The sequence below is a fragment of the Chaetodon auriga genome, chromosome 9 (genome assembly GCF_051107435.1).
Source record: "Chaetodon auriga isolate fChaAug3 chromosome 9, fChaAug3.hap1, whole genome shotgun sequence".
NCBI lineage: Eukaryota > Metazoa > Chordata > Actinopteri > Chaetodontiformes > Chaetodontidae > Chaetodon > Chaetodon auriga.
In genome coordinates this window covers 17,869,096-17,893,178 of record NC_135082.1, presented here as the reverse complement: position 1 = coordinate 17,893,178, position 24,083 = coordinate 17,869,096, and the positions used below count along the sequence as shown (strand labels likewise).

The 24,083-nt window shown below is 41.9% G+C and overlaps 3 protein-coding genes across 3 annotated transcripts; all 3 read left to right on the top strand.

The window, feature by feature from the left end:
• The first annotated feature begins 49 nt into the window (after positions 1-49).
• LOC143326130 (uncharacterized) lies at positions 50-3,095 on the top strand. Its single transcript, XM_076739642.1, has 5 exons — positions 50-179; positions 966-1,623; positions 1,865-1,986; positions 2,140-2,195; positions 2,633-3,095. The coding sequence occupies exons 2-5, from the start codon at positions 1,012-1,014 to the stop codon at positions 2,977-2,979; spliced, it is 1,137 nt and encodes a 378-aa protein (XP_076595757.1). The 5' UTR covers positions 50-179; positions 966-1,011; the 3' UTR covers positions 2,980-3,095.
• Positions 3,096-4,582: 1,487 nt separating this feature from the next.
• Positions 4,583-15,460, top strand: LOC143325532 (atlastin-3-like). Its single transcript, XM_076738654.1, has 14 exons — positions 4,583-4,688; positions 5,951-6,173; positions 6,937-7,071; positions 7,491-7,595; positions 7,676-7,726; positions 8,517-8,573; positions 8,676-8,768; positions 8,874-9,012; positions 9,118-9,245; positions 9,327-9,383; positions 9,503-9,574; positions 9,688-9,879; positions 10,015-10,254; positions 13,016-15,460. The coding sequence occupies exons 2-14, from the start codon at positions 5,970-5,972 to the stop codon at positions 13,076-13,078; spliced, it is 1,536 nt and encodes a 511-aa protein (XP_076594769.1). The 5' UTR covers positions 4,583-4,688; positions 5,951-5,969; the 3' UTR covers positions 13,079-15,460.
• A 1,843-nt stretch (positions 15,461-17,303) lies between these two features.
• cfl1 (cofilin 1) lies at positions 17,304-24,000 on the top strand. The gene is made up of 4 exons (XM_076738655.1): positions 17,304-17,439; positions 21,035-21,345; positions 21,437-21,513; positions 23,006-24,000. The coding sequence occupies exons 1-4, from the start codon at positions 17,437-17,439 to the stop codon at positions 23,116-23,118; spliced, it is 504 nt and encodes a 167-aa protein (XP_076594770.1). The 5' UTR covers positions 17,304-17,436; the 3' UTR covers positions 23,119-24,000.
• Positions 24,001-24,083: the final 83 nt, after the last annotated feature.

The window sequence follows — 24,083 nt, the reverse complement described above, 5'->3', positions numbered from 1 at the left end:
CGCACACGCTGCAGAGCGTCCTTGTGGTTTCCAGGGAAACCCCGGACAGCAACAGACCGCGGAGGGAGAGGCGTCCGGCTCCGACTCAACGGCGCAATTTCACCTTTAACTTTTGAACGACGTGTGTTGGACATAAAAGGAGCTCTGAATTTTGCCAGAATTATCGGTTTGGTAATTCGGTGAGTAGCTTGTGAATGTTATGCATTTGAAGAACTAGCAAACATCACCGAGTGGGTTACCTGTGAGGGGAAAAGGCGGCTTTCCTGACTAAATGAAACTTTATATTGTTCCGCCATTTGCCTCCTGGAGTGCATTGTAGAGCCATGTGGCATCATACGCAAACTTTCAGAGCCTCATCAGTTTGATTTTGCATGCAATAAGTCTATTATTAGTTTGTTAAAAGCTGCTAATCGATGCCAGCGCACCTTCAGTATGTGGAGCCACGAGCAGCAATGACTGTAAGAGTGGTACACCTGTCCACTGTCCACGCTCTGTTCATGGAAACGGGACATGGTCGGTGCCTGTAAGAGTGGACACAGTGAACTTTGAACGTTTAGTGGATGATCTGGTGGGAACGGATAGCTAACATTTAACTAATTCAAGCTGGTTTTTCTTCTTTCTCTTGCTTTTTCCATCTTTTAGTCTGTTGTTTTTTTCGTTGAAATGAAGGTGGAGAACTTAACCTCCATGTTTGAATGTTTTTGTTTTGATTTACTATCCCTTCAAAAAAAAAAAAAAAACAGACAAAATCAATAGAAATACTTACAGTGTAATGTCACAATTGTTATGTCTGTCTGTCCTTAAAGAGGGTGTTTGGAGGTTTGTCCTCGGGGTGCTGTACACATTGTAAAGCCCTTTAAGGCAATTGTGATTTTCAGACTGAAGTCCTTTGTGCAAAGTTTTAATCCTGATTGACATGAATCAGTCCTCAGAGCAATAACGGGGATTTCCGTTGTATCTTCCAGCACTGGCACAGCTGAATGATCCTGGACGTTTCCTCCTGGGAGAGAGATGGAGAATAGCTCTCAGGCACTGCCACCCTCGTCACCATGTCCTACCACTTTTGGAGGTATCCTGCCTCTCTCCTCCTCACCACAGCAGACCTGCTCAGATGGCCATATTTCACTCCCACTTTCACCTATTTCATTCCCCCCATCCCCGACCTCACTTTCCCCAGCAACAGCAGAGTCTATCCACTCTTCCTCCCCTCTTTCACACTGCACAGCATCTCAGTGCCTCAAAGGACAAAACACACAGTGCCTCAGCCCGGCAAACATGTCTGACCAGGATGACCTGACATGCCTCAGCTGGCTGCATCAGAGGGGCAACCTGCTCCCACTGCAGCCCCTCCCCAAAATGGCACTACTGCCTCATTTAGAGCCCTCCACAGCTACCCATCCTCTTCCTCCTGCTCAGTCCAAGCCACCATACTCATTCAGTAGTCTGATTTTCATGGCAATAGAAGACTCCCCTGACAAGAGGCTTCCAGTGAAGGACATCTACGAGTGGATTGTGAACAATTTCCCCTACTACAGGACAGCCTCTGGAGGCTGGAGGAACTCTGTTAGACACAACCTGTCCCTGAGCAAGAGCTTCCGTCGCATCCAGAGGGACAAGAGCCAGGTGGGCACATGACTCAGCGTTCGCCACATTAAGACCAACCAGGTCATGTAGGCAGTAAAGCACTGTAGGACGGAGGTTCAAGCATCCCTATGAAATGTCCTTGAGTAACACACTGAATCCAGATGTGCTCTGCAGTCAAGTCAGCATTTAAACTGCCTTAAAATGCTAGACTGATATCTAACATCTTTGCGTGGGCGGGTGCACTTTGAATGTTTCAAGCGCTTTCCTGTATTTGTTTCAGTCGGTTGGGAAGGGATCGCTGTGGTGTGTGTGTCCAGAGTATCGGCCGGCGCTCCTCGAGGTGCTGAGGAAGACCCACAGTTATCACAGCACCAACAGCAATCTGATACAGAAGCCTACACTGTGAGTAACGTCACTCAGTTTACAGATGTGCAACAGACAAGTATTCATCATCAACTCATCTTTTTTTATGAATATTTAACTGCATGTTTAATTGATCATTATGTATCATTGTATTTGTCCAGCTGTCTAACTGTCTTGCCATGTTGTGTGCAGGTTGGAGGAAGGTGAATTTGGGGTGCCTGCGGTGTGTGACGCTTTTCAGATCTCAGGTCAGTGATGAAGATGAGACTCACAGCAGGCTTATGTCACTTCATTAGTGCAAGAGCTGAGATTTTTGACCCTTTATGAATGTCTGTCAGTCCACGTTATTTTATCAGTGGCCTAACAGCTCTCTGTGACACGTTTATGACCTGCAGCCTTTATTCGCTCTGCAGCTTTCTCAGCACGCCACGTCGTTCCTGTGTTTGTGTTCTGTTGTCATGGCAACCACCTTCTATTACCTTGGCAACCCAGCAATAGCCTGGCTCGGTCCCCTTTATGTCCCCTCGTTTTGTCTCCCAGCCTATGCGCTACATATGCCCACAAACTCGCTGAAGACTCTGACAAGTGGTCGTTCGGCCGACCTGTGTGAAAACACATGATCAGTATTAATGTCGTTTTCTGCTTCGACACTGTGATCGATCATTTCCTTCTTCCTTCTTCGCAGATCCGCTTTCTCACACCCTCCTCCTCTCCACGCCCTCACCGCAAACCTTGACCAATGGCAACCCAACTTTCTCCGAAAACCCACCGTGCCCTTTGACCCCAGATCACGAGGAGCTTGTCACCATGGAGTCGGTTGAATACCAGCAGGAGGAGGTCAGCGAGGGGATGGAGAAGGACCCCCTGTCAGACAGCGGGTACATCGAGTTACACTATTACCACTCTCACCAGTACCTGGTGCTGCCGGGTGACACCGAGTTGGACCTGGAAACTGTGGAGATCCTTCAGCTCGATGCCGAGGCCCAGGAGGCTGCCGGGTCCCTGCTGGACCTGGCGGGTGGAGGATATTAATGTTCTGTTCCATTGAACAATCACAGGTGATGCAAAGCTTCAGTCCATTGTAAGCAAATACTCCAACAGACTAACATAGTGGGGCTTTATGTTTTAAAGTCTTAGAAGATAATGGATGGAGTGATGATGTTGACACTGCCCCATGGCTTGCGTATTGTTTTGTAGTTAGGTAAAAATATATATAATCAACTTTTTTGTTGGATTAACAAGACTATGAATCACATTGCTTCACGTGTTTTCAGGCACTTTGAATGCAGAAGCTGAAGCTACCACCATACAATGACAACCTGGATAAAGAGTGTGGCATTAAGATGAAACATATGGACCAATCACACTCTGAGATTTTAAAGTATTACTAGAGTCTTCAAAACTATCCATTTTTAGGTTTTACAATGTGATTTTTTAACTCATTAAGTTCAATCTCAGAGTGTTTCCAACTCAAGTAGAAGTGCCGTGTCTTGATTAAGAAGTTAAAATGAGATTTATAGAGCATTAAACCTGTAAGAGTCCAAAAATAGCTCTTTTGAGGAATAGACCGACACATATCCCCACTATTACTTCTTCAGTGTGATGTCTTATAATATTCTTGTCCAATTCTTCAAAGTGGTGACCATCTTGTTTTCATTGAGGTAAGATTATTAGGAAAAAAGCATTCAATACAAAGTTAACTTAAAACAAACTTAAGCCTTGCCCTTAACTGTCTCTGCAGCCTTTTCTGAAGATTCTGTCTTTCTACCAGTAGTTGAGTATCATACTTCATTAAAAAGATGTTTAATTTATAACGTAGTTCTGATGGTAGATCACACTCAAAAAGTAGGAAAGCACTACAAGTACTTCCAATTTTATGTCTAATTAATATCGTTCTGCCCATCATCATTCCTCAGATCATGTTTGCTGAAGCTGATTTCATGTGCATGTTGTCATGTTACTGTTCTCTGTGAATTTGCAAACCTACAAATGATCTTGTAAGCTAAGCAAAGATGTTTCGATTAGTTTTGATATTGAAATGAACTCACTGCCATTTCAACCACTTTACATTTCAGGGTACACTGAATTTCTCTTTGTAAATTGTATGTATTTTCAAGAGGCTTAGATTTTGTAATCTAACAAATAAAATCAGTCATGCCGTTCTTGTGAGTTAAAATTACCCGTTTTTATGCTCAGGTGTTTGTATTTCTTTGTTATTTGTAGAGCGTGTTTGGGTATTTTTATCATCTCTGGAAGATTGTGGCTGTTTATGCGAATTAAACCATTAGAGGGCGCAACAATCACAGCCCGCTGAACCAACTACAGTCGGGTATAAACTTACATGGTATGTCCTCAAACAAACTCAAACTGTTACTAAGCTACACTGTCTTTTACATCCGCGGAAGTTTTCAGATGCCATTTGTAAACATGCAAAACACCTAACTTCTGTTTACGTGGCTTCCGTATTCGTAACTTTGCATTAAAAACTACATTTCCCGTAGTTATGATGGGATGTTAGAACACTGGGTAATGTTGTCCGTACGCAGACTGAAGCACAGGCGGGAATTCTTATCAAAACTACATTTCCCGTGAGACATTTCGCACGCTGAAGGCGGAAGCGAGTGAGTTTCGTGGTGGAAAAAAGTTCTCATAGTTGTTTTCATGCCAGTGTAAAAAAGTCACGTTTCAGTCGTTTCTCGACCTTCGTAAGATTGTGTTGAAGCCGTTTGAAGACATCGAAGGTAACATAACACTGTGAACCAGGAGCTTAAGCGAGAATATGCATTATTTTCAGGCTGATTCAGGCTCTACAAGTATCTGAAAAGATTGCTGCAACGCTGGTTTTAACACTGGTTCCCGTAACAGCTAACAATAGTTAAGCGTTAGCCTGTTTTCACTGTTATTATCTGAGTACATGCAGACACACAGGCTGCTAGCTACAGCCGTGAACGAGTGCGGCAATCCGTTCGTAGTTAAGGGCTTTAGTTAGCCACTGAGTGTCTCGAATACATCTACATTAGAGATCTGCTTAGCTTAGCTCTTCTGCTCCAAGTCCTGCCAGCATAAGTTAGCCAACATCACAGCAGAGTTGAGTGGCAGCTGACGACATCAAGCTATGTTGATTACACAGACGGTACAGCGCAATTTAGTTTATCTCATGTGGTACTTGCTCATAATAAATCTCAGACAGTTTGCAAAATACTGTTTGGCCTCAGTTTTGTTGCATCAACTCGGTTGAGCACAATCACCGCCCAGAAATGTCATGCATGCTGCTGCTGACTGCCACACCTTTGGAGGTGAGAGGAGAGAGATAGCTTCGGGTATCACAACCATCGACAAGCTGTTATGAAAGCACTTGCCTGTCTTACTCATCATGGGAAAGTTCATCTTCCCCACAAAGCAACAACAAAGAAGAGCATTGAAGCAGCTAAAATGATCGGTGTAGTGGAGAGCACGCTGGATTCACTAGCTGGAGGCAAAGCAGCATGACACCCATAAGAGCATCCCACAGCCAGCTTCACACAGAGCTGAACATTGTGTCTGATGGAAGGATCCGTGCATGTCTGATTAGTTTCTGTGGGCACAGGCGAAATGCTGTTTAAACATCTTTGTGACGCTGTGACAGCTTAGAATATTTTTCCATTAGTACTTTACTTAATAACAATTGTGAAATATGGACAAGTAACAAGATTCGGATGATTGTGGCCCCAAAACAAAACAAAAAAAGGCAGAAAACTAATGACCAACTTTTTTTTTTATAATTGATTGATTGTTAAAATGATTTATCAAGAAAACATGATAGAGTTTTACTTTTCAATGCTATATGTCATGGTAAATTAATATTTGCTCAAGGCCATAGAGGGTTAATGGTCACCTTGGACATTTTTCGGTTGTTGTGACAAGTTCTAGACTACAAAGTTAGACAGATAAATCAATAATAAAGAAAGTTGTTTGTTGCCATTCTGAAATATGAAGCTGATGTTTTTGTCTGTGCTGCTTACAGGGACCAGTACCTCTGAAGCATGCGGAGTGAACCAGGACCAGTTCAGATCGTCACCGTGTGTAAGGAGGATCACTCCTTCGCTTTGGACACGGAGGCGTTGGCTCGGGTTCTGCTGGCTCCCGAGGTCCGAGACAAACATGTGGTCGTGCTGTCAGTGGCCGGAGCCTTCAGGAAGGGCAAGAGCTTCCTGCTTGATTTCATGCTCCGGTACATGTACAGGAAGGTGAGCCGCACTGTAACGTGATCTGTCAGTGTCCAGTATTATATCTTACTGCCCATATCCCCCTACAGCAGGCCAAGATCCCTGACCTGAAGGGGACTTATTGAATGCTGAAATATTGTTATGCTAACCAGGGAGTGCTTTGGAGCAGGGAGGTCACAGCAGGTGATAATGACTAGTTCTCTGCTTGTGTTGAAGGTGTGTTAGTCTGGAAAATGACTGATGGTCCGTGGCTGGAATACAAACCTTGATGCAGTCATCCCACATTAATGCTCCTCCCTGCTGTAACATGTGAACTAACAAGTTTAATGAATAGGAGTAATTGAGAAATTAGTCGTTACATTTATTGAAGAGTGGAGTCTATGTGAATGCCACCAGTTTGTTTTCCTGTACATATCTTGTACTCTAAACTATTGCCTGGCTTTAGATGTGCTGTGCTCGTTGATAAATCACACTGATTTTGGAAACTCCATTACATTTGCAATGGTGCCACCACCGTTAGCCACCATTTAATCTTCTTGTCGTCTACCCAGTGCAGTCAAAAGTGTACTTAACTGTGGAGATAATTGTGACCTGACTGGTTATGCAGAACACCTGGAGTTTTCTATTAACAACTCAGGGTGAAATATGTGCTGCCGCAGCATAACTGGACGTGCATGACAAGCATGTTTCAGTTTTTGAGTAAGCTCAGAGGTTGCGACATGCAGACATCCACAGTGGAGACCCGGCCTGCCTCCAGTCTGATCTCGAGTTTGTATTTGTGCAGGGTGATGAAAACTGGCTGGGTCAGGATGATGAGCCGCTCACTGGATTTTCTTGGAGAGGGGGCTCAGAGCCAGAGACAACCGGCATCCAGCTGTGGAGCGAAGTTTTCCCCGTCCAGAAGAGTGATGGAACAGAGGTACTTGCACACTTTATTTATGTATTGTGTGTATGCAATGTTATACAGTGAAATCAAGAAAAAAAGTGTTCAGTAGTTAATAATATCAAGTAATTTCTATGAAAGGTCTTTGTTTTACATGAGTAATTATCTGAGCTGTCCCCGTCAAAATTCGCCCCATATTCTGCTCTTATTGACCTTTTCACCCTTCATCTGCGTAACTACATTTTCCCATTTATTAATAGCAGTGTCACAACTTCAATTCTTGAATGAATGAATCGATATTTTTTGTGTATGTCATTGTAAATTGTATTTTTTGGGGTTGGTGGTGGTTGTTTGATTAAAACAAGTCATCTGAACATGTCACCTTGGCTTCTTTGGAATTGCAATGAACATTTTTCACTAACTTTTTTTTGTGTTTTATCCCTGGTGTCCTCTAGGTGGCAGTAGTGTTAATGGACACTCAGGGAGCCTTTGATAACCAGTCAACCGTGAAGGACTGTGCCACCATCTTTGCCCTCAGCACCATGACCAGCTCCATACAGGTGACTGGTTATTATCACAGATTTGATCATTTGTCATCATCCGCCTGATAATTTAAGCTCACATAGTTTCTCTTTTGTAGATCTACAATCTGTCGCAGAACATACAAGAGGACGATCTGCAGCAGCTACAGGTCTGTTCACATTATGACGATGTCAGCAGGTATTTTGGTGCAGAACACCTGCTTGATGTGGTTAATGAAGCTTGTTTGAAAGTTCCCACGTAAGACAATCAAATTTAAGAACATTTTCACATCTGTAGTTCATTTGCTTTTTTCAAATTTTTCACAAACATCCACTTGGACACAATGATGAACTGATCAGATGTTGTGGTCAAAGGCCACTGTGGCCATACAAAACATGCTTTGTTCACAACTAAAGAATTCATACGTTAATGATGATTAAATTTCACAAAAATGTCTCATAGGATAAGTGATGACATTTTATGTCCAAGAGGTCAAAGGTCAGCTTCACTGCATCGTTTCTCAGGCCATTATTCAACACCATAACTCAGAATGAGAGATTGATTTCACATTTAATCAGATATTGAATCGATGACGCTAATCTTGGCCTCCGCCTTGTGGTGATTGTATTGATCTTCTGTGCTGCCGGGTTTAAGATGTGTGTGAAGCATCTGCGTTTTATAATTTATAGCTTCTTTGCAGCAACATCCATATTTGAAGCATCGTAGTCCACCACAAGCTCATTATTTCTGCTGATATTGATCTTCAGGTGATCGTTGTAGCACCATGTGATCAGTCCTCCTGAAAATAGTCTCTAAGCGATGACGGCATGTTTCTCAGTCGAAATTATTCACCATCTGATTGAAGGGTGTTCCAGTAATTGAACTGCTTAACATTAGTTACTCTCCAGACTTTTGAATCTCAGAATTAATCTTGTGTCATGGCCGCCTCCTCCTCACAGCTGTTCACAGAGTATGGTCGTCTCGCCATGGATGAGATCTTTCTGAAGCCCTTTCAGGTAAGTGTAAGATTTGAGGCATTGTCGCTGGTGTTGGATGTGAATGTGATTGTTGTAAATATTTCTTTTCTGTAGTTTAACACCTTTCTTTTCATCCAACAGTCTTTGATGTTCCTAATAAGGGACTGGAGTTTCCCTTATGAATATACCTACGGGTTTAAAGGAGGCAATCAATTCCTGGACAAACGTTTACAGGTACCAATTCTGCCTTCTTGATTTGGCAGAATACAATAAATACTCATATCTCCTCTTAAATCCTGAGTTTTGAAATTCACCTTACTATTGCTTTGATTTTTACAGGTTAAGGAGGCCCAACACGAGGAGCTGCAAACAGTGAGGGAGCACATCCATTCGTGCTTCACCAAAATTTCCTGCTTCTTGTTACCTCATCCCGGGTTGAAAGTTGCCACCAACCCTAGTTTTCAGGGACAACTTAGAGGTAAGAGCCCCTGTTTCCCACACTGTTCTGCTTAGTTCAAGGTTGGTATTTAGCAGAATGGCCAAAATACTGAGTGCTGTCCTAAGTTTTGGTTTTTTTTGTCAGACGTGGCCCCAGAGTTCAGAGAGCAGCTGCAGAGCCTGGTTCCTAAACTGCTGCATCCGGATTATCTGGCCGAGAAGGAAATAAATGGAAACAAAGTCACTTGCCGGGGCCTGCTTGAGTTTTTCAAGGTAACGTCTTCTCTATTTGAGCTTTCAAGCGAAATGCAAACCAGTTTTCTTGTCTGATGATTGTGATTATTGTCTTATCAGGCTTACATCAAGATTTACCAGGGAGAAGACTTGCCTCAACCAAAGACGATGCTCATGGTATGTGCAGGATTAACGCAAGTTTTAACAAGCCTCTGTTTTTCCCAGTTAACCTGAAGCATGGATACTTCCTTTTGTTTCTCACTCAACATTTAACAAATGTCTGTTTGTCTCATCAGGCTACAGCAGAGGCCAATAACCTGGCAGCTGTGGCAACAGCCAAAGATCAGTATTACAAGAACATGGAGAAGGTGGGTTCACTCCTATGTGGAAAAACAAAGAGTTATCAGTGGAGGGACGGTGGATAATCCTGCCTACAAACTGTCTTCCTTAAGTCTCTTTTCTCTCTGTTTTCCCTTCTAAGGTGTGTGGGGGAGACCTACCTTATGTGTCCCCTGAATCTCTGGAGGAAAAACATCACTTTTACTCCCGAGAGTCTCTTCACACTTTCTCCTCGACCAAGAAGATGGGCGGACAAGAGTTCTGTGACCGTTACCAAGCACAGCTGGAGAAGGAGCTGGAGGAGATGTGGCAGTCATTCAGCAAGCACAATGAGGTACGAGACGATTCCTTGAACATGATATATAACCTTTATACCTGTTTTTTCCATTAAAATAAACATTTGACTCTTACGCCAAGCACTTTACATGTACAAGTTCTTAATCATCCGTTTTTCTCTTTGCTGCAAAAGTCAAAAAATCTCTTCAGCGCCTTCCGGACGCCCGCGGTGCTGTTTGTCCTGGTGTGCCTCCTCTACGTGCTCTCAGGTGTGCTTCTCTTTGTTGGCCTGTCCACCTTCGCCCTGGTGTGTGACTGCACTCTGGGTGTGGTCATGATGTCCATGCTGACGTGGACCTTCATCCGCTACTCTGGCCGGTACCGGAGTGTAGGAGGCGCCATCGACCAGGCTGCAGGTGTTGTCCTGGAACAGGTGAGAATAAAGGGGATGGTGGCTGTGGTCAGCTGTTGTTACCTGATGTCTGTCCGCATGGCTTTCACGGCTTAAGTTATATTATTATTGCCTTTTTTTAAATGCATGAATGCATAAAAGCCACTAGAGGGAGCAGTTGATGTTGAGAAAAACAAAAGCTGTATCCAGCAGTTAACTCGATGCTGGTTCAAAACGACTGTGGTCGGGTTGCAGACACATAAATCGCACACTTTCACCTGATCTCATGATCTAATGAATCCAGCTGCCTCGCAAAGTAATCCAGCAATCCTCGTAATAATCTAGCTCTCGATCCACCTGCCATCAGCTTGTTACAAAAACAACAGAAACAGGTTCCATTTTAGTGCTAGTTTAGTCAGATACTGTGTGGCATCCAAAAATAATAAAAGCTTGAATTTAAAATCTGTTCAGTGTTTTGTACAATAGGTCATTTTGCCTTTAATCATGTGACATCTTAAGAAACACTTTGCTCTTAGTTTGTTTAAAGCCAGTGTGACCTTTTGATAATAAAAGAATTTCTCATCCTCATGAAAAGGCCGATGGTCATGTGACTGTTTGAAATCCCAGGTTAACCGCCTGGCTTGATAGCCAACTGCTGTGTTCACAATCAAGTCCTTATAAGCTGTTTCCACCAGACACTGTTGGTATAGTACAGCAGTTGGGAAACAACAGACAAGACTTTTCTTGGTCTTAGGAAGCTGCAGCGTTTATTAGCCTGTAACCTGTACTGTGCACGTCCTGCCAGATTGACAACTTACCGCTGACCTTTTCTCCTGCTCCACCCGCACTGAGCTATGCTACTCTTTTAATAACAAGAACAAGAACATAATGGAAGATATTGAATGTGTTCTTTCTTGTCGGTATTTGTTACGACACACAGACAAGTTTTGTTTGAGAAAGCGCTGCAGGCAGAACGACAGACGACTGCTGGAAAAAGAAAAAGTAGAGTTTGGGAAATTCTGCATGTACATCTGGTTGCTCAGATTCTCTGACCAATCAATGGACTTCAGTGTTTCTCGCTACACGTTTGACAGAGGGCCAACCAAAAAATGGGACAGAGTGAAGTGTTTGTGTTGGTACCACCCACAACTCTTGACAGTGGAAACTGCAGACCGCTTGGTGGAAACATGGACTCAGTGTGGTCTTACCTTTGGGCTCAGCCAACCTGTTTAATGGCTCCTTTTTACTGAATGGAGACTACATTAAGCACTGCTAGCATAACACACCTGCATCTCCCATCAGATTGTCAGCGGTCGAGTTGCATTGTGGGTGATGTAGGAGCCAAGTTTTGACAAGGAAGAGGAGTAGGTTGAATAAGAAATACAGTATCGTCATGAGTAATGTTTTGTAACTTTAACAGCCACCCTCGAAGGTCGCTGTCATACTCACACTGTCAGTCACTCCTCGAAGACTTTCGTAGTATTGCACTCAGTTGTTCACACAAAAGGTGAGGGGAGCAGTTCACAGAAGAAGAAGTTGAAACCCTTCTCATGTTGTCACTTCTCTTCACCCACCCGGTCATGGTGTGAAATGGGTGCGAACATCAGATTGTCTGTTTTGGAAAGTTACAGACATTGTTGCACACAACCACACCCCAACCACCACTCTAAGGTGTGGAAGGAGGAGGTTTCAGACACTGTTTGGCCATCTACCAAGAACTGCTGCTGGAGTACACTAGGCAGCATACTTACTGTCCTGCTTGACAATGTTCACCAGCTGTTTGCTCGCAGAATAGGTGACTTACAGTGGTTTTTATCACAGCTTGTTTGCTGAAAATGGCTTGGCTGTTGCTTCTTGAAGCTTGGTCAGTAAGTTTAGTGGTATAAGTAAATGTATGAGCCATAAAACCAAGTTTCCAAGTTCTAATCTTGTCCCTGTGTTAATTCATTTACGTCTTTCATTTCATCTCTCATCTCTCTTTTCTCTTCTTGTAAAACAGAAAAATGTTTTTGATGACTCATCTTAAAATGTTAGGGAGTCCAACGAGCCCCACTCATCGTATAAAACTGCACTTGTGACTGAGCTGTTAGCTAGTGTGGGTAGCTAGTCGAGCAATATAGTAGGAGGTGTTTGTTTGAATTTCAGCTGGTAAACCTGTGAAAAGAAATCGTGTGGTTAAATTTCTTCATATAACCTTTACCCCCTCTGCCTGATCTACCAACCCAGGTGAAGGGAAGGGTGTGTGGAGGCCTGTACACTGTCATAAATCTCTCATCAGTTCCATATGGAGTAGCTGTTAAGCCACTGAGCCACGTCCTCTCAGAGCGATCCAATCACATGTTAATGATTTGATTCAGATCCTTCTAAACCCGGAAATATGCTCTGACTTCCGTTTTGCTGTGACTTAACCATTGCAGCTCCTTTCACATCACAGATAGTCATGAGATTCTGTAATCGTGTTTGAAAATTGATATATAGACAAAACAAAATTAAAAATTAGCTGGATCCAGCGTCTACAGAGCACAAATGGAAAAGGAAACTAACAGCAGCGAGATGCAAGAAGTCCTACAAACAGCCACCAGGGGCCGTTTAGAGTTCACTCTGCCGACTTACACGAAACCACAAGTGGTTCGAATGTATCGAGCAAAACTCTTCCTGTCAAGTTTAAAAATACGACAGATGACGCCGAGAAGCTTCAGTGAATTCACCACAACAAAACGGAAGTCAGCACATGTTGCAAGAAACATTTGAAGACACTGTATGCAACCAAATGAACCGTCTTCCTTTTTCTCTCTGCTTTCAGGCCACCGTGGCGTTGAACAAGTCGAGAGGCACAAGCGTCAGGGACCAGAAGAAATCCAGTTAGAGGACCTCTGAACCCTCGTAATCTCGATGCAATGCAACCAGCGCACAACACAAGCACACATTCAGCACTAAAGCCTTATCATGCCACCCATTGGAACAAACATGCAGCTAAACCACATTGGCACAAGGTCAAAATATGATGCCAACACACCAGCATCTTTATTATGTACATCGCTCTGCCTGTTAAAGTCCAGGCTTCTGTAAAGGTGAGTGGATTCACTGGGGGACTTAAACCATCCCGATCCCTCTTATCCATACTTTATATCTTAAATTGACACTGCCGTCATTTGACACGTTTACAATGTTTACCTTTAAGCTTATAAAACACTTAAATTTTCTATTTCAGCTGAATGCATCTTACTTGGCTGTGTATTGTTCAGAGGGGCAGTCAGGGTGCTTTTCAAACAAAGCTTCTGCAGTTTATCTTTAAATAATTACCTTTTAAAAACATGCTGGCTTTAAAGCTAATACATTTATACATATTTCTTTGTGGCTATATTTTTTTACTTCGTGGCCTTAAAAACATTCCATTCTGTTCGTCACTTTGCTTTATATTTGATATAAACTAGCGTTTCCAGACGGGTGAACTGTCGATACTTTGAAAGGAGAAGAGGACGCACTTTCTATACAGTAGATTTTGGAAGCTGCATGTAATGAGAGTTCAGCTGAATCTCATTTGTTTTGAGTGCTTTGCTGTTTATTCATAGAAGTGTTACAGTGTTACACTTGATAGATTTTGATACATATATATGAGACTCTTCTAGTGAAGTTATATATAGGAACAGATGTTCTGCATGATTTTCCAACTCCAAAGAGAAGACGTTACTGGGATATTGATGCTGAATATGATATAACTAGCGAGCAGTCAGCCAAAGAGTGAGCTTTATATCTCAGAAATATACTTTGGCCTTGTACTCTTATCACCTCAAACCTCAGTAAATAAAAGCTGAAATAATAGTCTGCGGTGTGAACAGGAGGGCTTTGTTCCTTTGAAATTTTAGATATGGCAGTGACTACAACGAGCTCAGGCAGGAAACAGTGTTAGACATACATGGAAACAGGAAGGATTTCTCAATAGATACAAAACACAAGTAATAAAAAGTAGAAATCCATAGAAAATGGGACTGGGTGTCTGCACCACTGCACCACATTCTGATCAAATTTGGTGGTTGTCAAAAATCCTCAATATATAGTCGTGTTAGTATGTTTGCACCTCAGAAAAGATTTCCAGACATGATGCCTTCAGGGACCATTCGTAGCTGGTGCTATCAGCACAGCTGTGAGAAAACACAGTGTGGTACATCACTCTGATGCAGTTTATAAAGTTGACGTTGGTGATCTGGCTGCAGGGATACTTCAACTATTTCACAGTTACTCATTTGCGGTAGAGGTCCTTGTGTGCTAATGTGTAACTATAAGAAAACTGTAAAACTTCTTAATGAATATGACAAACTTTTCCCTTTTGGTGGTGGCTATTAATCCAGATTGAAACTGTTGTGTGTTTGGGTCAGAGCTTTGCTTCAGATGACTTCCACGTAATAGTTGCATAACGTAATGAAACCATATTACAGCAAAGGAAAAATAATAAATTTGGCCTGACTTGTTTCTAAGGTCCTCACTTACTTTAAACGATTAGCTGTATTTCTCAAAAATAAGTCATACGGGGAATTAAAAAGGCAGACTACACAGTGGATTTATTAGGTTTTAGCTTCCCTCTGTGGGGCCAAGCTGGGCTTCTAAGGCCAAGCAGGCATTGGATTAAAAGGACTCTGATTATTTGCAACCATGCCCTACATCTCTGAATATGATGAAATGCAGATTCTTCTGGGAAACATTAGATTGGAGACATGGAATGGCAAGCATTTAGTTTGGTAAAACAGGCCTTTCAATGCCACAAGATTGTATGACCTGAGAGTGAAAGTAGGATCCATTAGTCTGTAATGAGTTTGCATTGTGCACTTCAGCAGCTAACCATGTATTTACGTAGATACAAGGTGGAGGCACAAAAAGCTGTGTAATGGTGCTTTAACCTCACAGTGATTGCATGGCACTAAAGGTATAAGTCATAAGAACACAGGGCCAAAAAAAAGATATGGAAATATGGAGGATGAGACACTTTCTAAATACATGATTTTTGACTGTCTTTTTGCACATTCCATGTCTGTCGCTTTACACAAGAGGAGGAAACATCAGGATGTTTTACAAGCATTTACTATTGCACTTCCCCTCCTCTTTGGTGCTTTTTGCACACGGCTCATTCCAAAAGTGAATAAATGCATGAAATATTGTAGTAACGGCTAATGTAATCATCTCCTGCAGGGCTATGGTGGCCTTGACTTGAGAAATGCTGTTTTATAAGGAATAAACAGAGCTTGAAACGGTTTATGCACCTTTCTGATCTCTTCTTTTAAGTGTGACAACAGGGATGAAACTCTATTTTGAGGTCTTACGGCACAGATCCACAAGCAGGTTCACCATTACAGTACAAACACTTGCTGCACGGCAGAGCAGTCCCCAAAACCATGACTATTATTTCCAATTTCATTCACATTTTACAAAAAAATACTACTTATGGCAAGCATTTATTTCATTTGGGGATTTAAATTTTGCATAATTGTGGAGCCACAAAATGTATTGTCTCAGATTGCATTTGAGTTTAGATGACATACATTATGCACAATAAGCAGTAATGCTTGTATTAAGAGTGGGATGAATGAACCCACTACATGTTACTTGCAGTATAAACAAAGCCAGAATGCAATATATACAAGCTATTAAACACCAGAACATCTTATATTCTGTCAGTTAAAGTATTGAATGGTAGATTGGAGGACACTGAGCAACATGAGTGTGTGTTTTTGACAGAAATCAGTGTGAATGTATGTGATGTAGTGAATGTAGGTCATATTTTACAGGCTTTGTGTTTACATCTTAAGCGCCGTTACGCTGAAACCAACATGCCCCACAACAGAAAGTACTACTGCCACAGTATGAATCGGCCTCAGTTGTGATACTCTAAGCAGCATCATCATTTTATTCTCTGGAGACATTTGTGCATTCATGTCCCCGCTTGCTGTGTCCTTCTTGTCCCTCATCATCCGCCCCTCGCTTCCCACTGCCTGGGAGTCTCTCTGCCTCCCTCATCCTCACACTGACCCTCTCTGTGCAGCTCTCTCTCCATCTCCTCCACGAGGCGCCGTATACAAAAATCTGCTACAGCGAATTTCGTGTCCCTTGTTTCCTTATATGGTGATCAGCGTCGCGGCCCGGCCCTCCGCGTGCTGTGAGCGAGGCGCGTGCACTGGCCGTCGCCGTTCAACGTTCGCTTCCATATTTGGAAGTGAGTCCAACAAAAACCGCACGGAGGGGAGGAGAGAGATGGGAGGGGGGAGGAGGGCAGTGATGGCGGAGAATTTCCTTCCAGCCTGAAAACCACTTTGCGCCGGGCTGGCTGCTGAATGTCGGTTAAAACAGCAGTTCAACAGCTTTTCTCATGAATCATTCATCGCGCCATTAGTGTATTAATTTACAGCAGGTATTCACGTCTTCGAAACCAATACTGAAATTAAAACGTTGGGCTCAAATATGGCTGCACATGCATAAGAAATGTATTCGCGATTTATTTTTAATGTAGGTCACAATAAAAACGAAGAAATAAAGTGTATTCTCAGGGCATCAAAAGCTTTATTTAACTGTACGCCAAGTATTAATGAGCGATATTAAATACTTGATTTCGTACAGTACCAGGAAATGGTCGGTTTATTCAAATGCTACACAAACACATATTCCCATAATGCTCTCCGCTACCCACTTGGTAGGTTTGTTTTATTCACTTTTAATGTCCGCCACCGCCAAAGGAAATATAATAGTTAATAGAAGGTGCCTATATCATAGAGAAAGATTAAAATATAAAAAATAACTAGAAGGTAAATGGTAAACTATAGTTCCCCTCAAACGGATGCCAATTAGTTTCACGCTTAATTACAGTGGTCATTAGTATGTTAAAATCCGCCTGAGAAAATAGCTTTTATTTTGTCGTATTACCAATTTAATTTATACGTATAAGCTATTGCTATGACGCTAATTAATAATTAGATTACATTTGGGCCCCTCTGTGGTCTATCACAAATAACAAATATATATATATTTAGATATAGGTCAATATACCAAGCAGTACATAATATCACCGGACAATCGTGGTTTACAGACACGCGCTCCCGCTCGTGCACTTTGCTCGAACCCGGGTCGCGCTTATAGGCGCGTTCACGTTGTGTATCTAGTGTGTGAGCGAGATCGACAATTCATCATCATAGTCCATTCAATTTCCACCCAGACGTTGATCTATTCAGAGCTACTGCAATGGTAGGTTTAACATCGTTTTTCATCACATTTTATGTATTCTTGCTCTTGTGGCTGTCTAATATTGACTTAGTCTCAAGATGTAGGGAGGTTTGTGGTCAATTTGTATTTTTTGTATAGATGGCTGTATTAGTTTTAGTATCAGACGTAGTAAGCCGGTCCTGTGCCGCAGGAGCCGCTGCTAGCGCCGGTGTTCGGAAGCGAACAGGAAGGCGGAACAGCTCACAATATTTTCATACATTTTACATTAATTGCGTTCACCGAATTTGTTAGCGGTGGTTTTTATTTCAAATAAAATCGTGATAAAAGATCAAATAAATGACTTAACGTTCTCTAATAACTGACGCCATTTCGTTCTTCTCTCTGTGTTTCACCGTCAAAAAGCCAAAAGGGTCTAACATGTTCACCGTTGTCATGACGCTATTCCACAGTGTCTTCACTGCACCATGTTTCCGTTATTTCACCTCTGCTCGTCGATGCGTCCTCAGAAAGAACAGCTCAGCGCTGGCAGGTGCAGCAGCGCCTCGGGGTTAGCTAGCTAACCGTATTGTTAGCTCAACTAGCTGCATTAGCAAAGGCAGAAAATGACACCCATTATGGCTGGCGCTAGCTGTGATTTTCTTCCTCTTTGTCTGTATACGGTACCGCTGCTAACGGTATTTCAGGCGCTGGTTGACTACGTGCTTCAAATCAGGTCACTTTTCAGCCACTGTGAAACTACATGGACAAGTGTAGGTTTATGGTCGAGTTGCACTGTGACACAAAACGAATGAATTGACAGACGAACGGTGTGATTGAGAAGAGCTTTTGCCTTATATAGCAAGCTAGCGCTCACATGTGCGTGTGCTGCATTCATGGCCCCACCCTGAATTTGGTGCAAAGACCATTTTGTTTAATGCTGTATTATAACGAATCTGCAGCTAGATTTACTTCACCACCAGCTGCCGCGTGATCATTTTGCCATGTATGAAGTAGGATGTAGCAAATATTTGACGGAATTGTTACCGTTATGTAACGACAGTTTGACAGTGTTGGATCCGCTAGCTGAAGCTAGCGGGCCGCTGTCTCCGGATCTTCCCGGTCGGTACTGCGCATCTCTTTTTTTGTTGCGCATTTAGCTCGTACAGCCGTTTCAACACACTGCACGCTCGTCACGCCATTAGACTACTATCCAGCACCAAGAGGGAATAAATAAAGGATGCCTCTACTTATTCATACATAGGCTTCAGACATTTAAGATGTTGCATTTTGTGCATTACTAAAAAATAAATTCATATTGTTATATATCTGTAATATAATACATCACGCGTCTCAGTTTTTTGTTAACTTCCCGCTTCGTCATCTGTTGCCTTTCATTGCTGAGTCGGCACCGTTGACAACCTGACATCATCTGAATATGTCTTCTGCACGCTTAATCTTTTTTTTTTTTTTTTTTTAAGAGTTTGAACATAAAGCCATTAGGTCTGTGTTGGCAAGTGAAATTTGCCTGTGTTCTAATTGTGTGATTAAGTGTGACACTTAACTGTGTGTAAAGGAATTCAAGACGTGGACTGTGACTAGATTTGTGTTGAGTCACTCGAACCTTGACTTGTGTAAAGAAAAGTATCCATGGTTAAGATTAGATAAGGCCAGAGCTTGGTACTCACCATAGCGATATAAGTAAAATAAACAGAATATAAACAACATTTTGGCAAATTGGGCCAAAGCAAGGCAGAAGTAGAAACATAGAGATAAAGAAAATTTATTGACTTTACAGCTGTAAATCATGTTTGTGGACAGAAAAATGAGACATGCAAAGCATATGGTCATAGAGATTTCTCAGCGTCACCATAGAGGAAGAATGCAGTGGGACAATGGGTCATGTGCTGTCTCCTATGCAAAGGGTGCAGAAATTTGTCAACGTCAGCAAATATTTTGGAAACAGACTCCGCTATAACTACAAGGGACATGAAAAAAACTTCCAAGTACAATTCTTTTATTGACGAATTGGATTAAGGATGTGAGTAGTTGTTTGCTGGTTAATTATTGCCCGACTGATATCTCATGCACGTCTTCTCGGCCCTGAGCAAACACACAGACCCTGCCTCGGCTGGGTTCCTTTTCCGTCTTTCCTGTCCCATTATTTCCTTTTCATTGTTGTTGTGTCTTTTGTTCCGTTGACACATTGCTGGTAGAGAAGTTTTTTCATCTTCTCCTGAGATTGTGTTTTCCTGTGATGGCGTGCCTTAAACAGAGTCAGAAGACCTGATTGAGTGACTTGTATTTTATAGTTTGACAGAAGCCTCATTGTCTGTGACTCAACCCTGCACTGACATGCTTAATTCCCGACCGCACCCTCACCCACATCTTTATGGTACAGTTAGATTACTTTTCCTTCTGCTTGCAGAAAGAACTTGTGTAATATTTTATGCCCAACTGGTTCTGTCGCAGTCATAGAAACTTAGACACACCTTTTTAGCTGAACTTGTTTAGCGTTCATGTTCGAGGTAGACTTTGGACAAGCTTCAGAGGCCACATATTTTATTTCTGTCCTTCAGTCTTCTTACAGTGTTATACATATATGAATGGAGTTAAAAGGCTGTACTGACTGAATCATCCATGCTGATTTCATTTGGACAAACTGTGCTGACAATTGGGCAACTTTCGTGTTGCATTGCCCAACTTAACATGGCTAACGGCTTGTCACGGCCACACCTTTGCATTTCAATCCTCCTTATCAGTCGTCCTCATAAGGAGTATTCCTGCTGTGTGTGTGATAGTCACATGCCGACCTCTCAGGCCTTTCTTCAGCTTCATTTTGTCTGTATTTACTGTGCTGCAGTCATCACATCTGGCCTGTTTAAGACAAAGGCAACTGTTGCCTTGTTCAGGCTATCACTGTGGAGTTGAGCTGCAACTAACAAATTACTTTTATAATCATATAGTCTGTCAAATATTTTTCAAGATTAATTCTTATTAAATATTATCAACAAGTGTCAATTTACATTTAAAATATTTTATATTCACGTCATGATATTTACCCAAATCACTCCGTCTAGCAATGGATTTTCTGCTTGATCCTCTCTTAATAAATGAATAAAATAAAAGATAATGTAAAACTTGTATTAATAAACTGAATAAACTGGTAGTTTTGACTGTCAGGTAACTCAAGTACACTGGGTTGTATACTATAAAAAAAAAAAGAAAGAAAATCATACACAGGCCTAAGCATGTTGCAACTGTGCGATAACCATTTCAGGAAGTACCATAGTAGTACAGGATGAGGATTACTGTGATGATGATGGTGATTCATTGTTGTAGGTTTTTATTATAATTTCACAAAATGCGATTTTCTGTCAGACATGAAAATTCATATAACTCAAAATGTATTTTTTTGATAACAGCAATAGGGCAGAATTGAGTACACTAGGTAAGCAGATGTACATTATGCAATACCACAGTATACTGTGAAACCGGTGTACCCCCGGTGAGGAAATGACCGTTTTCTGTCACGTCATTATCAGTCTTGAGAAACACGGGAAGTTGCAGTAACAGAAGCCGCCATGTTTAACTGTACATACATTAAACTGTAAATTAACAGACTGCTGTCTCCCCACAGGCCTCCGGTGTGAAAGTCACAGACGAAGTTATCGCCGTCTTCAATGACATGAAGGTGCGTAAGGCTCAGGCGAATGAGGATGAGAAAAGGAAGAGGAAGAAGGCCATTCTGTTCTGCATAAGCAAGGACCTCAAGAACATTGTTCTGGATGATGGTAAAGAGATCTTGCTGGGTGACTTGGGAACCACCGTCCAGGACCCGTACCAGCACTTTGTCAAGATGCTGCCCGCAGACGACTGCCGCTACGCCCTGTATGACGCAACCTATGAGACCAAAGAAACAAAGAAGGAGGACCTGGTCTTCATCTTCTGGTGAGGGTAGCCATGATCACATATTAAAAGGTTTATGACCATCATTAAGAATACAAGTTTGGTTTAAATCATTTTTCCTCCTGACTTGCAGGGCTCCAGAAAATGCCCCCTTGAAGAGCAAGATGATCTATGCCAGCTCAAAAGATGCGATCAAGAGAAAATTCGAAGGTAAATAGCAGTCTGTACATAAAGTTTTGGGGTTGTTGATGGATAAACAGTTTGAGAATCACAAAGCTGCAGGTGCAGACATGTTCATTTAAACTTAGACGGCAACTTAACCACACCCAATTCATGCCCAAACTTTGAGCTCCGCTTATCGGTGTATTTCTACTAACAGTGAGTCAGATGACTGTATGTAAAAGGAATCACTCATAGAAACTCTCAGAGAATTATCCCTTGACTCTGCAGTCAGGTCTACAGAGCATTGTAGCATCTTTTAGCTCATTGTTTAGCTGCCTGGGTACAGCTTACTGTTTGGTTCACTCTCGTAGTGTTGTTTTCAGACACAGCAGGCAGCTGTTTTAAATGAAAACCCTCTCCAAACTAACAGCATTTCTGAATAACTGGTGAACCTAGTTCAGCATTTAGGAGCTAAGGAACCATGTAGTTCCAGTTGGTGACCAAAACAGAGCTAAAAGGAGGGTGAATATCGGACTTAGATTTATCAGGTGGCCAGAAACACGACTACATATGTCTTCTAATGTTGCTTCATGTCAGATGTGTAATAGGAAGTTGTCTGATGATAAAGCAAATGGTGTGGTGCTAACAGCTTGTTCCACTGCCCCCATGTGGACAAAATACTTACAACTGCTTAAAAATACCTGAAGTTTTTTGTTGAATTAAGGAGTTTAGCTGATCAGAACAAATTATTAATGGGGAATTGTTTATTATTTTATATATGATAATCTCATAGTAATGTGTGCAGAGGGACAGCTCTCACTATTAGTGAATCAGTTGGTAGTGGCCACATCACTAACATCTGGTTTTTGTTTTCAGTGGGAATAATCAGCATTCATTCCCAGGTGAAATGACTGTGCAGTAGTCACGATTGTTTATCAGCTCCAGCTGCTATCGGCAGTGATGGAAACATGACACTCGGGTCTACATGCTAGATTTCGCTGTGATGCTGTGATGCATTGAAGTTCCAGACGTTGGCATGTAAATGGGCAGTAAACTCAAAACGTTCGAATGTCATTCAGTCGCCATTTAACAGAGGGACTGAAGTAAAAATAAATAAGCACCATAATGTCGTCACTGGCCTCCATGCTGTTTTTTGCTGTTCACTGCTCTTCCCAGTGAGCTCGTGAGGAACGTGACGCACAAGTTTAAAACAAAAAAACAGAAGGCAAATTCATCTACTGGCAGTGGGAAAGAACTCAATCACCTATTTTCAGCTGGTTTACCTGCATTAAAAAAATCTGCATATATGCCCCCCTTTAATTATTTCTAAATATAAAAAAAAATCCATGCTGATTAAACAGCAGTTCACAATTAGTACTCACCCGATGAGCTTGCTGAAAGGATAGTTGAGATAGAGACAGACTGTTGATCTGTTGACTAGACCGTGTTTAGTAAAAGTGATGATGCAGTGGGATTTATTTCTTTGTCTGAAATCTTGTACAACATTGTAATTCTGATGACTCTTTTATGTGTATTTCAGGTATCAAGCACGAGTGGCAGGTGAACGGTTTGGAAGACCTCAGAGACCGGCACACCCTGGCAGAAAAGCTGGGCGGCTCCTCAGTAGTCAGCCTGGAAGGATCCCCTATATAAATATCCCCCCCTCCCTCTCTCTGGCTTCGATCGAGGCCTTTCAGACACATCTGTTGGGTTTAGCTGTTCATTCCAGTGTGGTTTGGAGAAGGGCAAAAGCAGAACCAGCACCAATCGCGGGACTCTCTGGGTGGGACATTGTGGGTGGGTTCGGGGGTCAAGTGACAGATTAATTAAAAAAAAAAAGGAAATTCCACAAATGCAGACTGTCATTCCAGTTCACGCAACATAAAGAATATGAACAAAACACACACTAAGGAAAAACATTAAGATACAACTGAGGAAGGATGATGATAAACTGAAATACACATATTGTTCATGTTTAAGGACAGGGTTTTGTTCTTTCCAGGTTCCATTCGAATGATTGCAGAGAAAGGGACAGACAAAAGAAAATTAGTTTTCCAACCATTGAATCCTGATCAGTAATTGTTCCAACTACATTTTTTTTGCCAAACTTCTAGTTAAGTTTTGTAAGTGTGTGTAGTTGAGACTAGGTGTAGTATGAACTAATTCACTCTTGATTGCACAAGATGTAACAAAACTTTCTCTGGGGGAACACGGTTAAATATATATATTTTTCTTTTTTGTTTTGTTATTCCATTGTTTTTTCTTTCTTTTTGAACATGCAAATTCCAAAACTCAAGTGATTCCTTTTTATTTCCAGTTCTTGGTCAGAAAATCATGACATTTGGTGTAGTAAACAGACAACATTCCTTGTGCTTGTTAAAACCAGGATCCTATTGATTTAAAAATTTTGGTGTTATGAAGGTCTGATGGGGAGCGATGTGTATATGAAAGACCAGCGGTCAGAGTTAAGACTGAATATTGAATGGTGGATGTTTTGTATCGTCTCCTTATCTCTAATAAAAAGCACTAAACTACTGACTTGTTCTTCTCTTTTCCCATTTTTGTTACTTGTGATGTTTCAGATTGTGGTAATCTGTCATGTCAGATTTATCTATGAA

Bases quoted from the DNA above. Each gene is read 5' to 3' on its own strand.
- LOC143326130 (XM_076739642.1), top strand. From the start codon at position 1,012: ATGGAGAATAGCTCTCAGGCACTGCCACCCTCGTCACCATGTCCTACC. The intron at 1,624-1,864 runs GTGGGCACATGA...TATTTGTTTCAG, and splicing joins TCCAGAGGGACAAGAGCCAG to TCGGTTGGGAAGGGATCGCT. The intron at 2,196-2,632 runs GTCAGTGATGAA...CCTTCTTCGCAG, and splicing joins TGACGCTTTTCAGATCTCAG to ATCCGCTTTCTCACACCCTC.
- LOC143325532 (XM_076738654.1), top strand. From the start codon at position 5,970: ATGCGGAGTGAACCAGGACCAGTTCAGATCGTCACCGTGTGTAAGGAG. The intron at 8,574-8,675 runs GTAAGTGTAAGA...TTCATCCAACAG, and splicing joins TCTTTCTGAAGCCCTTTCAG to TCTTTGATGTTCCTAATAAG. The intron at 10,255-13,015 runs GTGAGAATAAAG...CTCTGCTTTCAG, and splicing joins CAGGTGTTGTCCTGGAACAG to GCCACCGTGGCGTTGAACAA.
- cfl1 (XM_076738655.1), top strand. The intron at 21,346-21,436 runs GTGAGGGTAGCC...CCTGACTTGCAG, and splicing joins GACCTGGTCTTCATCTTCTG to GGCTCCAGAAAATGCCCCCT. The intron at 21,514-23,005 runs GTAAATAGCAGT...TGTGTATTTCAG, and splicing joins GATCAAGAGAAAATTCGAAG to GTATCAAGCACGAGTGGCAG.